Source organism: Asparagus officinalis, chromosome 5 (assembly GCF_001876935.1).
Source record: "Asparagus officinalis chromosome 5, Aspof.V1, whole genome shotgun sequence".
Lineage (NCBI taxonomy): Eukaryota > Viridiplantae > Streptophyta > Magnoliopsida > Asparagales > Asparagaceae > Asparagus > Asparagus officinalis.
This window is the reverse complement of record NC_033798.1, coordinates 112,389,037-112,401,707: the sequence shown is the minus strand read 5'-3', so window position 1 is coordinate 112,401,707 and position 12,671 is coordinate 112,389,037. Positions and strand designations below refer to the sequence as shown.

Sequence of the window (12,671 nt, the reverse complement as noted above, 5' to 3'; positions counted from 1 at the left end):
TTGGTAATGCACTTTAATACCCTAAAGTTTCATCTTTTTGTAACTTTGATACCTGAATTTTAAATTTATCCCAATAATATGCAAAGTTTCACGAATCATAACTTCAGTTCCTTCTGTTACATTATATCAGTTCATGGTTTTGTTTAAAAGATTCGAATTTTATACCCCTACACTGAGATGAAACCCCTCTGAATCCCTATCTCAGTTAAAATACTGAAATTGAATGTCGAGCTGTAGCAAAAATAACCCCGGTTTAACAATGTTCACAATCAAAGATTGAGAGGAAACCTTATATTGAAAGTAAGAATTATCAAGAAAGGATTGTTTTTGGCAATCTAACAATGAGATAACAGAAGGTATTGTAGTTAAAGAGGGTGAAACTTTAGGCTATTATTTGGGTAAATTTAAACTTCAGGGTACCGATGTTGAAAATCAAGGGAACATAGGGTATTAAAGCGCGATTAACCCTTTTGTAACTCTATAGTGCTTCAGAATTTGCATGTAGAAGCGATTTTGAATATTTGGAGTTTCAGAATTAGCTTTTCTGTGCATTGATAGTACTTTTCACATTTCTCAAGGTCACGTGTGGAGGTTGCCAGAGTGCTCACACTGCAGCTCTTGGTGGGATATTCTTTACTTTTAATATGAATATGTAGATGTAAATGGTGGAGGCTGACTTGAGATTGGAACAGCTGTATGTTGTGCTGAGAGGGGAATGAGGTCACACTTGCTACTTAGGGGAGAGCAGCCAGAGATTGCTACTGGATATAATCTGGTATCTTTGATGTATGGCAATGTGAAGTATGTAGCTAGATCGAAGTATGCGCAAAGGGAGGAGATGCTTACTGAGCATGCCAATTTGGTGTCGTGTGATGGTGGTTGTGTCATTCATGTCGATGATATTCTCGCATCTGATTCTGGTGATACTAGCTTGAAGTTGGATTGTAGTATGCACATTCCTCCGCAAGTTAAAAGTGAGATAGGTGTACGAAGAGTTGTGATTGTGAGTGAAGGTGCAGGGGATGCAATTGCATTATTAGGTGAGATAATGTTACTTCATGTTTTTGACTTCTTTGCTTGTTTTGTACTAAATAATGGGATGTGAGCTGACACCTGACCTAAGTTACGGCTTGGAGCGGTTTATATCTTCTTAGTGGGCAGTTTTGGACTGCCACAATTGTTTATCATGATCTTTATCCCATGAGTACATTTAGCATACCCTGCATTTTTATGACTTTACAGCTAGATAGCATTTGATTCTCCATTTTAAAAAAATAGCTAGAAATATCTCTATTTGTTATAAGTTTTTTTTACAAGTCAGTATCCTGATAGCATTTTCCTATTGAAGTATGGTCTTTAGTGTATACATTACTTATCACGTATCTTAAATATGCAATGTGAATAAAATGTATGAGAAGTGTGAGATTGTATCAAAAATTTATACAGTTCTTATTCTAATTTAAAGCATGTTTTATTAATTGAAGACACATTTGAGTAAGTGGATAATCCATGGAGTTTCCGAGAACTTTTAGTGTTCAACGTGGGTGTTGGCATGTCCAACACAATCAAATCTTCATAGTGAAAGTATCCTTGCTACATAGAGTTTGAATCTCAAAGGATTTTCCCGTGTATTCGTTAGGTATTTTATGATAATTTATGAGCAGTACAACCATTTCACTTTACTCCTGTCTAATCTATTAGTTTCTGCCGTCTTATTGTTACTGAGTATTGAAATGATATGGTTTGCTAGTGTTAATGGGTACGTACAAATGATTATGTGTGCCTTGCGTGCAGCTTGTGCATTGTCTCATATGCTTAAGTACCAACTTTTAAACAGATGTTGCCAAATTTATCTCTTTTCTTAATCAGCTATTTGATGCCTATGATGTTTTGATATAACATTTCTTTAATGTCTACAAGTCTTTCAAATGACAATAGGTTTGGTTGTTGATAGAAGTACTGAAGTACTGTATGAATTTTCTCATTCAGGCCTCATTCGGTTTGTGAAGTATCTTTCACAACCTCATGTATTTGGAAAAGAGCAAAACATTAATTTGGTTGTGGATGCGGGTACTGGGACTACCGCTATTGGTTTAGCTCTTGGAGCCCTTTATTTTGGGTATATTTCTTGTTCTACTACTTTGTTATCTTGCAAATAGTATAAAACCGAAGGATCAAGCTGGCTGTCTTTATACTACATGAGTATACTCCTTGATTCAGATTCATAGTGGCTACATGAGGATTTACAAAAATTCGTCCGGACTATGGTTGTATGTTTCATTGATTACTAGCATACATAATCGTGAACAAACCTCCGCGTTCTGAAGAAAACATGCTATGCAAGAAAGCAGACGAATCCTAAAACAAGTTGTCTGTATGTGTCTCAGGAATTGTTCTACATACATTCACTTGATGTTTCTACACGTATGCATATGCTTGTGCATGCAAATGGGCATTTTCCTCACCACTATGTTCCCAGTGTACATAGTTTGTCTTGGAGGGGCAAAAACAATAAGCATTATATTGGAGCATCATGCTTTTTTGCATAATAGTTTTCTAAATAGAGGGTTGTTGCTGCTGCCCGTTGGAGTTACATTGCTTGAATTCATTTGCACTTTTACATTTTCTGTAATAAATATATACAAAAGATCACATTATTCATATTCTGTTTTATTTCATTAAACAGGTTGCCGTGGAAAGTAACTGCAATAATGCTTGCAGATACAATTGAAAAATATAAGGAAAAGGAGAGATGGTTGATATCTGATTTCAGGAGGATTTATCAATCTGAATTTTTAGGGCAAACAGTAGGTGAAGCTGGTGACAGCATTGTGCAATGGGTTGAGCGAAGCCATCCGAGAAAGTAAGGTCTCTTGAGTATAGAGTGATGCATTTGTAGATGTATTTCTTTCCTCTCTATGATTCTTTGTGTTCTTGCTGGTGTAACATTTAGAAGGAACAAATTACATGTTGATGCAGATTTGGAAAGAGTTGCTCGATAAGGACATGATCTAGTAAGGTCTAGGAGTATTCTCACTATTCTAGCATTTTTCTCTAAGGACTGGGGGCTCCATTCCACACATCTTACTGCACAATATAACTTTCTGTTGTATCCAATCCATGCACATAATTTCCCCTACACCAGTGATTTCTCGCATGGCTACTTCTATCTACATTTCGTACTTATCGCTAACCAGTCCCACTTACTGATGCTAACAAAAATATGTATAATGTATATGGGTTAACTGCATGCTCTTCCAATCGAAAAAGGAAAGGAAAAGACAAACAAACATAAGTACTAAAAAACTTACAAAAAAAACAAGTATTACACCAAAATTTTGGGGTGGGCTACATGAATCCTTTTCATCATTTAGCTTTGTTATGGCCCCACTAAAATGTCCAGTTCGGAAATTGGACTTGTTTCAAATATTAACACTAGTGAAAACCACTCTCATCTTCTTTGTCTCACTGAGTCACACTTTGTTGAATGTTTTCAGGTTTGGCAAAGTGCTGAAAGGGGAGATCCAGCTGTGCAGGAAAATTTCACAGGAAACAGGTATTCTTTTAGATCCTGTCTACACATTGGCTGCTTGGGAGCAAGCCATCCTTTCACTCGCAGAAGTTGAGGACTCCAAGGTGGTAATGCTTCATACTGGAGGTACTCTTGGTTTGTTCGGATTGGCTCAAAGATATACTTCCGACTTCCACCCTAGAGATCAAACTTTTGACATTTTGTCGAATTGAAGGAATCAGGATGCAGTTACTGTTTATTGAATGAAACAACAGATGGGAATGTTCCTTGAAATCTGAGTTCCTCGAAGTTAACTGTAGTGCCTTTTATGTTCACCCTTTCCTATGTAGGAACTAATATGTTAGGTGTATGAAATTTTTCTCTTTTGTCAGTTTTGGGAGTATTGGCAGTACACATACACCATGTTGATACAGTAGGATGTAAACATAACCATGAACGAGTGCAATACTTCATTTTCAGATCGAGCACTGTAAAGAAAGTCTAATTTTGTGTTGTGTGATTCAGTTAGTGGTGGGAAAGTAGACTCTCTCAAGCAGAAGAACAAAGTTTCAGCCACGCTTTTGCACCACTGACTAAAATGACCTTGGAAAAGTGAAGTTCTTGTAATTTTTTAGAAAAATTGTCAGTTTGATACAGGTATAGATATGAGATCTTGTGCGAGTAGCTGAGGTGCAAATGGAACTTTGTAATTCAAGCATGCTTTATTAGTTTACTTATTTCACCACTTCACAATGAGACAATATGTATTCCTCATGTTTGTAGCAGACATTAGTTAGATGGAGAAATTTGAATCACTTTTGATAAAACATGCGGATGATACATTGTATTTTTGAATGCTACAATATTAACAGAACTGTTTATACATTAAGTTTAGGAATTGGCCAACTGTTCCGCCTCTTAACATATTGCTGGACCGTGCTCAAATAACCTGTGCCACAGGATGAAAACAAGGCTAAAATACAAAAATATCTATACACCCAAAAACATGCTACACATTGTGATATACCGGAGCAAATAAGAGCAAGCAAGTTCACCATCAACCTCAAACTCACAGTAAAAGAACATGCTACACATTATACACCCAAAAACATCTTTTTCTTGTTACGTGCATTTTTCACCTGTAATAGTGATACAATAAGTTACAAGAGGTACACTGCAGACTGTGCTAACAAACATGAGCAGCTGCTGCGGAAAAAGAATTGTAAATGACTGGAATGGTTGTTACTACACAAATGCTGAAGAAGGGATGCGAATGTCAAGTTCATCTAACGTTGGATGGTCATGAAGGCTCAAGCAGTGCTCATTTGCCAAGTGCAAGAGACAGATGAAGAAAAGATGTGGGGAAATATCCTTGGGCAGAGAGGCAGCAGGACATGACTCACTTGAAAATTGACGCAAAATTTGCTTTAAAGATACGGCCGCCTTGTTTCCCTGTTTTAAGAACATCATAACAATTTGAGCCTGCTACTGCATGAAAATGGAATATTGATGTACGAAGCAATGTACTACATAAGAGAACTTTCAAATGAAATAAACAATAAACAAAGGAACTTTTACATAAGGGGGGAAGATCAATAAAGGAACTTTTACATAAAAGCAAGAAATTCAGGTAGAATGAGTGTAAAAATCTGAGCTTGAAGCCCACCCCTTAAACTAAAACACTTGAAATTTGGTGCAGTGAAGTATGAAAAGAAAGGGTATGACCAATCAGATACTGAGAGAAGTAAGAAACCCAAATCGAGTGTCAAAGAACCAAACAACTAAAGCCACAAATTAACTTTAAGCCTGAGAAGTCGAGTGTTTAACTAAAATTCTCATTTCTGCTGCACAACAGAAGAGAAGTATTTAGTAAATTATATAGGTAGAGTTATCACAGAAGTTAAAAGGAAAGGTAATTAGCACATTATATTAGTTAGAAGGAAAATGGTATGATAGTCCTATATTGCGTGCAAGTGAGAAGAGAACAACCAACTCACCACATCCGACATCTGAACTGATTCTCGTATGTTGCTCCAAAGCATATCTTTTAACGCATGAACATCAACTTGTTTGGATACTTTGTCATATTGTATGTCGACTTTGTTTACCTAGGATTTCCGAATAAAAATGAAAGCAGCATGAGCATGATAATGTTTTAAATCCGTGATAAATAAATTATCTCTAAATATCATGGAATTCGAAAATTACTTTCATAACATACTCTACTATCAAAAGTTCAGAAGAGAAAATAACCAAACAAAGATCTATAACCCTACAAACATATAGAAAGATAGATCTATAACCCTACAAACATATAGAAAGATTTACAAGGGCTAACAAGATACAAACAGGAAGCTAAGAAATTTTGATTCAGCAAAACAATACAAAACAAAATGCAAGAAAAGAAAGCACCTAGAACAATCTCAATGATTTGTTTGTGCTGAAAAAGGGTGCATCACCACTGCACACATGCATATAGAAATGCCAAAAAAACTGAGGGCAGATCACTGAACATTTATCCCATAAAGAAACTAACTTAACATTTTATCTGAGACTCTTCCATCAAAATAGATCAGCTAAGAAGCATAAGGCTTCATCAAAGATTTAATAGCATTCTTTACGCATTTAGAAGAAATCAATGGCTAATAGACGACTTAAAATTTCATTACTTGCCAGCCACAATCACTGTACTAATACTCGTAAGACGATTTCCACAAGCAATGTCAAATTTCAAGAATAAGATATAATCATAACTCTAGTCCCTTTAAGTATTACTAGTGTGTACCCCGTGCAAAGCACAGCCTTATGTTTTTTTAAGCATTGAATTTTGAACCAGCCTTCCTCTAAGGTTTAATACATTTGATTTGAGTATTGTATGTTTAAAATTAGAAATCATATCTACTGCTTTATACTTAAAAGGCTACTGTCATAAATCATAATACAGTAAATTACTGCAGTATGAACAGTTATTTTACTCATCTATACATAGGACCCCAAAGATTTATTGTTCTTGCTATAGTAATTTACTGTAGTATTTAGTGTAGCATGAACAGTAAATCTTGGATTCTGAGTAGATTTTAGAGAAATGACGGATGCAAGTTTTTTATTTCAATGGGCGTAAGAATTTTGCTTGTGTATCAAAGTGTAATAACAAAGAAAAGTCATAAACTTGAACCCTTGATTGGTTTTTTACTCCACATCCACATTCTAAACAAACAAATTGCTTCATAGCATACAATGTTACCTGAAGATTGAAAACCAGTGGCAAACATTGCTAGACTATTTACTTTTAACAAGATAGGATTCAAGCAAAGGCCAAACCTGCCGTGGTGGGCGAACAAGAGTTCCTGGATCTTCGATGTCACTATTATATGTCGGAAAGTCGTCATTTCCCATATTGTCATCGTCATATGACGCAAATGGAATGAAGCCATCATCCTGCCGTGACTCATCTGCAAATAAAATAAAATAAAACATGATACTGAATCTTTATTTCAAGCAATTCAGGAGTAATATATTATTAAAAGGTAGAATCAAGCAATTATAATCAATTTAAAGTAAATTTTAAGTAAAAGCACAAGAAAGAACGATATTCTAGCTAAGAACAATATTCTAGCTAACAAAACTAGATTTCATTCACATTGCTAGTAACAATAAAGATGTAACTTACTAGGTGACTGATAGTACATTTCAACACTTTTGAAGGCTTAATGGCCAATATTTTAAGACTTTTGCAGTATATACCGAATTTTCCTTCCTCTTATGCATGTTACAAGGTATCTGTCGCTATTTCCAACCCAAAAAATATATTAACAAACACTCGAAGGTTTAACTTGTAAACAAATAAAAAGGTATGATGAGGTCATGAGAGGGGAAAACTCATATATTTCTACAAGATGACATCAAATTTTATGAACTCACATCTCACAAGATCACCAAAACATCATTTATGAAGGAAAACAAAACAACCATGTATAAGATTAAAGTTATTAAGCCTAAGACATTGAGAACGAACCATCTCCCTCTTCAAAAAGAACTGTGAATATTATAGGGCCTAAGACATTGAGAACGAATTATCTGTCATTTAAAATGAATTGTGAATATTAAAAGGCCAAAAACATTGAGAACGAATCATTTCCCTCTTCAAAAAGAAAGACACCTGGACATATCTAGAACAATTTCAAACTTGTAACTGAGATATAATATTACTGGAGCCTAGTTTTAAAGGGTTGTTGCAATTAGCTTTCCATAATCACGAGCATTTCAACCTCCATCAATGTGAATTTCTATTCAAGCCAAACACATTAAGGTTTGGCGTATATTTTATCAATGCCTCGGAATTCAATGTAGTTCCATACAGCAAAACTATAATATTTCCCTTCTTTTAGACTTTCCGATTTCAGAAGCTCTTCTTTTGTCCATCGTTGCATTGGCATGAATTTGGTACTACTTTAGAGAGTGTCAGGTGAAGAAAAATTAAATCTCAATGTAGCCTTGCACCATGGCTGATTCCCCCTTTTAAGAGGAGAAGGCTTAGATGATGATTGATAGTGAGTCGGTTATTCCTAAATTTCTTGAAGCTTTGAGAATATGGCATTGGCATGCAATGGCATCGCCATGCAATGGCATCGCCATGCAATGGCATCTTTGAAGTATATTGATCGAATTATAATGCTTTCACTATGTGAGTCATAAACCCATATTTGTTTATTCTAGCATTAATAGGCCTGTTATCCACTATCCACCTCCACTTTCAGCAACAATGAAGATGGTCTATTGTATACAGAGATGATGATTGATGTTTGTTAGTGAGTCGATTATTCCTAAATTTCTTGAAGCTTTGAGAATATGGCATTGGCATGCAATGGCATCGGCATGCAATGGCATCTTTGAAGTATATTGATCAAATTATAATGCTTTCACTATGTGAGTCATAAACCCATATTTGTTTATTCTAGCATTAATAGGCCTGTTACCCACTATCCACCTCCACTTTCAGCAACAACGAAGATGGTCTATTGTCTACAGAACAATGCCTCAACTTAGAAAGAGCTATGCCAGTTGACATATTTAACTAATTTAAAAATAAAACTTATTAATTGGGTCATAGATGTATGGAAATGGAGTTTAACTACAGTTTCACACGCAAGCCTGAAGGCAGCTTATTTTTTAATATTCCTTTTTTCTGCAATTGACATCTTTCATCTACTTTTCTCAAACAGAATGATACATAAAAATTCATAAAAAGGGCATTGAGAAACTATTTACATGATCTGTGAATTTTCATTAAGAAAACTACATAAACAATATATGATGAACCAATTTATCTTTTTCCCAGCTGCTTATCTAATCTCCTAGTTATCGAAATGTTTGGATGTGCGGAGAACGAGTATACTTCTTTAATGATGGAATATATCTAGGGTGATAAGAATCATTTCCTTTAAATGCATAACTAACGAGTTAGGCTATCCGAAAGGGACCAAACCTCAAAGTCTAGAAACCACGTGACAAACTATTCATCTTTCAAATCCAAATTTCTTTCCCAGTTGAAATTTCAGTAATTGAGTATTATGTCATAAAGGTGACAAAAATACACCTGATTTCATGATGAGAATATTGACGTATTAATGGCGAGCAAGGCACCCTTTCACTTGGTTGTGAAACAAAAAGGAAATGTTAATGTTGATTATAGATTTTTAATTGCAGGTCTTTCATTGAATTTTTTATTTTGCTCCAAAAAGATACTAAATTAATTAATTTATAGAAGGTCAAATAGCAATATTCAGAAGAAAAAATGAACAAATAAAATAGAAAGCAGAAATACACATGCTTGGTCAAAGTTAGATCAATAGAAGATTTCCTAATGGTATAAGGTTTTCTTTTCCACCACTTATGGCATTGAAACTAAATATACTCTCCTAAAGATATGTTAAAGTAATGGCAACAGGAAACTGTAACAAGAGTGGCAATAAATAGAGGCAACCATGTGAACTAATAAACTGGAAAAAAGAGATATATTTGATGTCTAAAATATGAAAATTGAATATAAGGAGACAGAAGAAACAAGCGAAACTCAAGTCATGAAATGGCTGTACATTGCAAGATTTTGTAACAAAGAATACACAGGAAAAGCAACTTACCAGAACACCTTCTTGCTTTTTTCCCAAGACACTACAAGAAAGTAGGGCACAAGTTATCAGCTAGAAATTGAAACATACGAAGTTAAAAGAAAATTATTTTAGGCAATTAATGTACCATAACATCTGGAAGCAAAAGCAGCTTGACAAGATTTTCAGGTTTGTAGTGGCAATCTTCTGGGAGAGTAATATTGCAGGGTGCTCGGTTCACTGGTAGCAGCAGAGACTTTGGATTTTTGGGGGGTGCAAAAATATTCAGCATCGCAATGTCCAGAGATTTTGTGAAATCGAGATCAGCCACTCCCTTTTTTATCTTTGGCTTCTTACTTGCTAATTCTGATCCATTATCTGTGAATGGAATTTGTTCTAAAGCTACAGCGAGACACACAAGTTAAACTTCGTATTATTCGTAAAGGCAATAAGTTGATTGGTTATACCTTTGACCTTCTGGTACTTCCAATGATCAGGACCCGCCCAAGCATTTGATTTTGAAGTAAATCCCAACCCCAAACAAAGGAAATCAGCAATTTTCTCAAGTTTCTGGTTCATATTAGGACCCTGGATTGTATATTCACTATTCTCCTACACCAGTAAGAAGTTCTGTTAGCCTATCATCCTACCTATAACATGCACTGCATGAGACATACTCACATCTTCATGGCTAGTAAAATTTGCATCTGTACTGATGAAGCAGTTGCTAGATTCATTGTCACTAAAACTTGCATGCTCATTGTGATCAATACTCCAAGCCCCACAATCATCAAAATTGCCTTCAACTTCAGGATGGTCATAATCATCTGTGTCGTCTTGAACCAAAGGAGGTTCTTCTACAGTAACCACAGCTGATGGCCTACAATTATCTTCATCAAACTGACTCACGATATCCCTCAAAGTTGGAGAAATGTCACTTTTTGTGGGCAAATAACTTATCATCTGCTCAATGATTTCTGGAAGGAAGCATGTAAAGAAGCAAGGAAGAGAGTACTGAGTATACCACATGATAAAAGCATTGGTTCATCATATAAGGTACCTGTACCTTTAGCAAATGTAAGATCAATTACATCAGCATCATGGTTCTGCGGTTCAGTTAAAATATCCTTCTCTGGTGACTCAAATGAATCAAAAATCACGCGACAACTGCCATAAACTCCAAGGTTGTTTAACAAAAGACCCTTGGCTCCCCCTTCATCAAACTGAGCCGATGTTTGATGGTAAAGAGGATCAACAGTGAATGCCACTGAAATATGAAATCTAAAATTAATGAAACCCACATTGAATGCCACTGAAATATGAAATTCACAGAGAATGTCGTGTCCAAGCCCATGACTAGATACACACATCTGCAAGTGTATGTATGTGCATTCGTGTGTGCATGAATGTGTGGCCGCATAACTATGCGTGTTTGAGTGGGTGTGCGCGCATTTGGCCATATGTGTGGATGTGGGTGTTTATATGTGTGAATGTGGAATGTTCGTGCATGTATGTGCATGAGCTAATACTAGGATATAGCACAGGATATTACCATCAAACTTCTTTATGTTGAGGGCTTCATAAGAAGATTCCAAAGTTGTTAAAGGTGACAACTGCACGTAATGTACAGGTTAAGGTAAACACTGACATGTGAATCTAATTGATTAGTTGTGACCATATATACCTTCCTGTCCAGATCTTTCTTTGCAAGTCCTTCCGTTTGATCATTCTGACTATGTTCACCATCTCCGGCGTTTTCTATAGTCAAAGAAACATAATGCAAGGGCGTTAGTGGAGACTTTCATGATTTTCAGCATCCTAAGATAATTCTAATGTTTACAGAAGAAGTCAATAAATCATACTTAAACACCAATATGAGAATAAAATAGGAGATAAATATGCCTCCATTGTGTCAAAAAAACCCATAACCAGAATTTCATTAAAAAATGTATGTTTCTAATGATAACTGCACGTAGGAGTAGCAATGTTTTAAATATCGGCCGATAAATCAATATTATCGGCGATTTATTGGTTTTGGGGAACTTCCGCTATGATAAGTTCGATTCTAAATCGGTTATCGTTTTTGGATGTTTATCGCCGATAATGCGGCGATAAGGTGAGTTATCGGCCGATATTGTCGGCCCAAAAATCGGAATTATCAGTCTTTGGGTTGAGTTTTGATTTCGGGCAACGAGCACCTATTCAATGCAATTTAAACCCAACCCGACCCGAGTTTCCACCATTGGTTAATGATTCTAAACATAATTATTTACATTTTGGTATGTTTATATTTCATTAAGTATGGTTAGATTACATTTTAGAATATTATATTATATATATCACCATCCGGTAACGTCACTCTGATAAATACTACGTATCCCCGATATCTGCTATCTGATATGGATTTTGACTATCCGATAAATCCCCGATAACTGATATTTAAAACCTTGAGGATTAGTAATCAATCTAATTAAAATTGATGATGTTGTAGGCAGTCATTTCATTGTATATCAGATGAAACGTTGAGATGATGAGAAGTTAATCATAACCTACTATTAGAGGAACTTTTGCGTTAATTGTTAAGAATTAAAAAGATAACAAGAAAAGTTTAGATTATCAACAGAAAAAGTTATGGGCAACTTCTACCAGGAAACTTGCATACAGGTGAAACCCGGGTCAATTAATGTGTGAAAGTACTAGTTGATGAGTGCCTAACATTAATCCCAACTACATGATTCATTATTTTACATGAAACTAGTTGTTATAATTTGTAAATTCATACACTTTGAAAGTTTTCTACTTCAGAAGCATGGAATTTGCAAATTATCATCAACACAATTTGCAAATCATCATATTCCTCATATTTAATCTTCTTGTAACCAGAGACGTTATTCTAAACTCTGAATCAGATAGGGTCTTTTTTTGTAATACTTTCATTTGGGATGTTAATCTAAACTCTAAATCAGTCTAATCAGATAGGGTCTTTTGGGTTGTACTTCCATATGGTCTCAGTTTAACTTGAGAATAATGGAACTGTATATCTAAGATCTAAG

At 35.3% G+C, this 12,671-nt stretch overlaps 2 protein-coding genes across 4 annotated transcripts in view; one reads left to right on the top strand and one right to left on the bottom strand.

The window, feature by feature from the left end:
• Window positions 1-4,472, top strand: part of LOC109840727 (putative D-cysteine desulfhydrase 2, mitochondrial) — a 4,959-nt gene extending 487 nt beyond the window's left edge. The window contains exons 2-6 of the mRNA XM_020409472.1: window positions 579-621; window positions 693-1,040; window positions 1,990-2,119; window positions 2,687-2,863; window positions 3,498-4,472. Of these exons, the coding sequence (XP_020265061.1) occupies window positions 579-621; window positions 693-1,040; window positions 1,990-2,119; window positions 2,687-2,863; window positions 3,498-3,744 (945 nt within the window). The 3' untranslated portion in view covers window positions 3,745-4,472. The remainder of the gene's footprint in view (window positions 1-578; window positions 622-692; window positions 1,041-1,989; window positions 2,120-2,686; window positions 2,864-3,497) is intronic.
• The window catches only part of LOC109840726 (condensin complex subunit 2-like), a 9,247-nt gene continuing 1,140 nt past the window's right edge, over window positions 4,565-12,671 (bottom strand). The window contains exons 4-13 of one of the 3 annotated variants that reach the window (XM_020409470.1): window positions 11,303-11,376; window positions 11,171-11,231; window positions 10,685-10,885; window positions 10,300-10,595; window positions 10,086-10,230; window positions 9,767-10,014; window positions 9,652-9,682; window positions 6,833-6,963; window positions 5,509-5,619; window positions 4,565-4,963 (exon numbers count right to left, since the gene is read on the bottom strand). In XM_020409470.1, coding sequence (XP_020265059.1) covers window positions 4,757-4,963; window positions 5,509-5,619; window positions 6,833-6,963; window positions 9,652-9,682; window positions 9,767-10,014; window positions 10,086-10,230; window positions 10,300-10,595; window positions 10,685-10,885; window positions 11,171-11,231; window positions 11,303-11,376 — 1,505 coding nt within the window. In that variant the 3' untranslated portion in view covers window positions 4,565-4,756. Of the gene's footprint in view, window positions 4,964-5,508; window positions 5,620-6,832; window positions 6,964-9,651; window positions 9,683-9,766; window positions 10,021-10,085; window positions 10,231-10,299; window positions 10,596-10,684; window positions 10,886-11,170; window positions 11,232-11,302; window positions 11,377-12,671 lie in introns of all 3 variants that reach the window. The other 2 variants (XM_020409471.1, XM_020409469.1) reach the window with 2 other exon arrangements.